Below are 3,211 nucleotides of genomic sequence, written 5' to 3' on the forward strand. Positions count from 1 at the left end.
GCTCCATGCAATACGTGCCCTCTCCAATACCCACCACCTGGTTCCCCCAACCTCCCACCCCCGCCCCTTCAAACCCCTCAGGTTGTTTTTCAGAGACCATAGTCTCTCATGGTTCACCTCCCCTTCCAATTTCCCTCAACTCCCTTCTCCTCTCTAATTAAGGAATCTCCTTAAGAAATTAAGGAGTGGCTAAAAGTGGCTGCACCAACTTGCATTCCCACCAACAGCGGAAGAGGGTTCCCCTTTCTCCACATCCTCTCCAACATTTGTTGTTTACTGTCTTGTTAGTTTTGGACATTCTAACTGGTGTAAGGTGGTATGTCAATGTGGTTTTGATTTAAATCTCCCCGATGGGTAGTGATGATGAACATTTTTTCATGTGTCTGTTAGCCATTTGTATGTCTTCATTGGAGAAGTGTCTGTTCATGTTTTCTGCCCATTTTTTGACATGATTATGTGTTTTGTGTGTGTTGAGTTTGAGTTCTTTGTAGATCCTGGATATCAGCCCTTTGTCTGCAGTGTCATTTGTGAACATCTTCTCCCATTCCGTGTGTTGCCTCTTTATTTTGTTGACTGTTTTCTTTGCTGTGCAGAAGCTTTTGATCTTGATGAAATCTGAAAAGTTCATCTTCGCTTTTGTTTCCTTTACCTTTGGAGACATATCTTTTTTTTTAATCATTTTTTTATTTTCAGCATAACAGTATTCATTGTTTTTGTACCACACCCAGTGCTCCATGCAATCCATGCCCTCTCTAATACCCACTACCTGGTTCCCCCAACCTCCCACCCCCCCACCTCTTCAAACCCTTCAGCTTGTTTTTTCAGAGTCCATAGTTTCTCATGGGTCACCTCCCCTTCCAATTTCCCCCAACTCCCTTCTCCTAACTCCCCATGTCCTCCATGCTATTTGTTATGCTCCACAAATAAGTGAAACCATATGATACTTGACTCTCTCTGCTTGACTTATTTCACTCAGCATAATCTCTTCCAGTCCCGTCCATGTTGCTACAAAAGTTGGGTATTCATCCTTTCTGATGGAGGCATCCTACTCCATAGTGTATATGGACCACATCTTCCTTATCCATTCGTCCGTTGAAGGGCATCTTGGTTCTTTCCACAGTTTGGCGACCGTGACCATTGCTGCTATAAACATTGGGGTACAGATGGCCCTTCTTTTCACGACATCTGTATCTTTGGGGTAAATACCCAGTAGTGCAATTGCAGGGTCATAGGGAAGTTCTATTTTTAATTTCTTGAGGAATCTCCACACTGTTCTCCAAAGAGGCTGCACCAACTTGCATATCTTGAAAGTTGTTGTGACCAATGTCAAAGAGGTTACTGCCTATATTCTCCTCTAAGATTCTGACAGATTCCTGCCTCATGTTCAGGTCTTTTATCCATTTTGAGTTTATCTTTGTGTATGGTGTAAGAGAATGGTCGAGTTTCCTTCTTCTACACATAGCTGTCCAATTTTCCCAGCACCATTTATTGAAGAGACTGTCTTTTTTCTACTGGATATTTTTTCCTGCTTTGTTGAAGATTAGTTGACCTTAAAGTTGAGGGTCCATCTGGGCTCACTACTCTAACTACGGAGATTTTTATTTCTACCTGGGGTATACGCTATTTATTATAACTCCGGTTTGTCTCCTAGAATTTCCTGAAGAGCCATGGACACAAACAATGGAAGTTCCACAACAGATTTCATCCTGCTGGGCTTTTCTAATCGACCCCAATTAGAACCCATCATCTCTGGGGTGGTCTTCATCTTCTATATTGTGACTCTGGTAGGAAACACAACCATCATTCTTGTATCTTACCTAGACACCCAGCTCCATACGCCCATGTATTTCTTCTTATCCAATTTGTCTTTTTTGGATCTCTGCTATGCAACTAGCATTATCCCCCAGATGCTGGTAAATCTATGGGGTCCGACAAAGTCTATTACGTATGGAGGGTGTGTGCTCCAATTCTTCTTTGCCCTTGACCTGGGATCCACTGAATGTCTTCTCTTGGCTGTGATGGCCTATGACCGCTATGCTGCTGTCTGTCAACCTCTTCACTACACGGTCATAATGAACCCTCAACTTTGCCAGAAGATGGTGCTCACTGCCTGGTTAGGTGGTCTTGGAAGTGCCTTAATTGTTTGCTCTTTGACTTTGAAGTTGCCCAGATGTGGGAACAGGAAAGTGGATAATTTTTTCTGTGAGATGCCAGCATTGATCAAGATGGCTTGTGTCTATTCAAAAGTAATTGAGATCACTGTCTTTGCTCTTGGAGTGGTATTTCTTCTAGCACCTATATCACTAATTCTCATCTCATATGGAATTATCACTCAAGCAGTCATGAGGGTCAAGTCAGAGGCAAGATGGCATAAGGTCCTTAATACATGTGGTTCCCACCTCACAGTAGTAACTCTGTTTTATGGAACAATCATTTACATGTACATGAAGCCACAGAATAGCACATCCCAAGATGAGGGTAAGTTCCTTTCTCTCTTTTACACAATCATCACACCCACCCTTAACCCTCTGATCTATACTTTAAGAAACAAAGATGTAAAGAGTGCAGTAAAGAGAATACTGTGTGTAGAAAGATGGTCAGCCAAGTCATGAGTTAGATGGAAGAGAGCTAGGAAATAATACAGACCTTTACCAACAGAAGATGAATCAACTCAGTTATCCAAAGAGTATTTATTGGGTGTTTAACATGTACCAAAAATTGTACTAGGTACTGACTTTATAAATAAGTAGAAAGAAGACAGAAATTATGATATAAAGATACAGATACATAAAAAAAGAAACTTTGATTCATACACTTAGAAAACTTCAAGATTAATTAGGGATTGGGGCACCTATGTGGTTCAGTCGATTACTGTCTGCCTTTGGCTCAGGTCAAGATCACAGGTTCCTGGGATCAAGCCCCAAGTGGGGCTCCTTGCCCAGTAGGGAGCCTGCTTCTCCCCCTCCTTCCCACTCAAGCTCTCTCTCATTATGTCTCTCTCAAATAAATAATATTTTTAAAGATTAATCAGGAGCCACACAAAAGTAAACACGTAATTATGAAATGTGATTAAGTACAGTAATAGAGATATGTACAATGTATTAAGAAAATATTTCAGGGGCATATGGGTGGCTTGGTGGGTTAAGCCTCTGCCTTTGGCTTAGGTCATGGTGTCAGGGTCCTGGGATAGAGCCCCGCATCGGGCTCTCTG

General features: G+C 41.9%; 1 protein-coding gene across 1 annotated transcript; it reads left to right on the plus strand.

Annotated features, from left to right (window-relative positions):
- Window positions 1-1,667: 1,667 nt before the first annotated feature.
- LOC111138594 (olfactory receptor 2W1-like) lies at window positions 1,668-2,612 on the plus strand. Its single transcript, XM_022490610.1, has one exon. It carries the CDS (start codon window positions 1,668-1,670, stop codon window positions 2,610-2,612), a length of 945 nt encoding a protein of 314 aa, XP_022346318.1.
- Window positions 2,613-3,211: the final 599 nt, after the last annotated feature.

Source organism: Enhydra lutris, unplaced genomic scaffold (genome assembly GCF_002288905.1).
Source record: "Enhydra lutris kenyoni isolate GAN:26980312 unplaced genomic scaffold, ASM228890v2 scaffoldscaffold93, whole genome shotgun sequence".
Lineage (NCBI taxonomy): Eukaryota > Metazoa > Chordata > Mammalia > Carnivora > Mustelidae > Enhydra > Enhydra lutris.

What these genes read in the sequence shown, in the direction of transcription:
- LOC111138594 (XM_022490610.1), top strand. Translation starts at nt 1,668, where the DNA reads ATGGACACAAACAATGGAAGTTCCACAACAGATTTCATCCTGCTGGGC.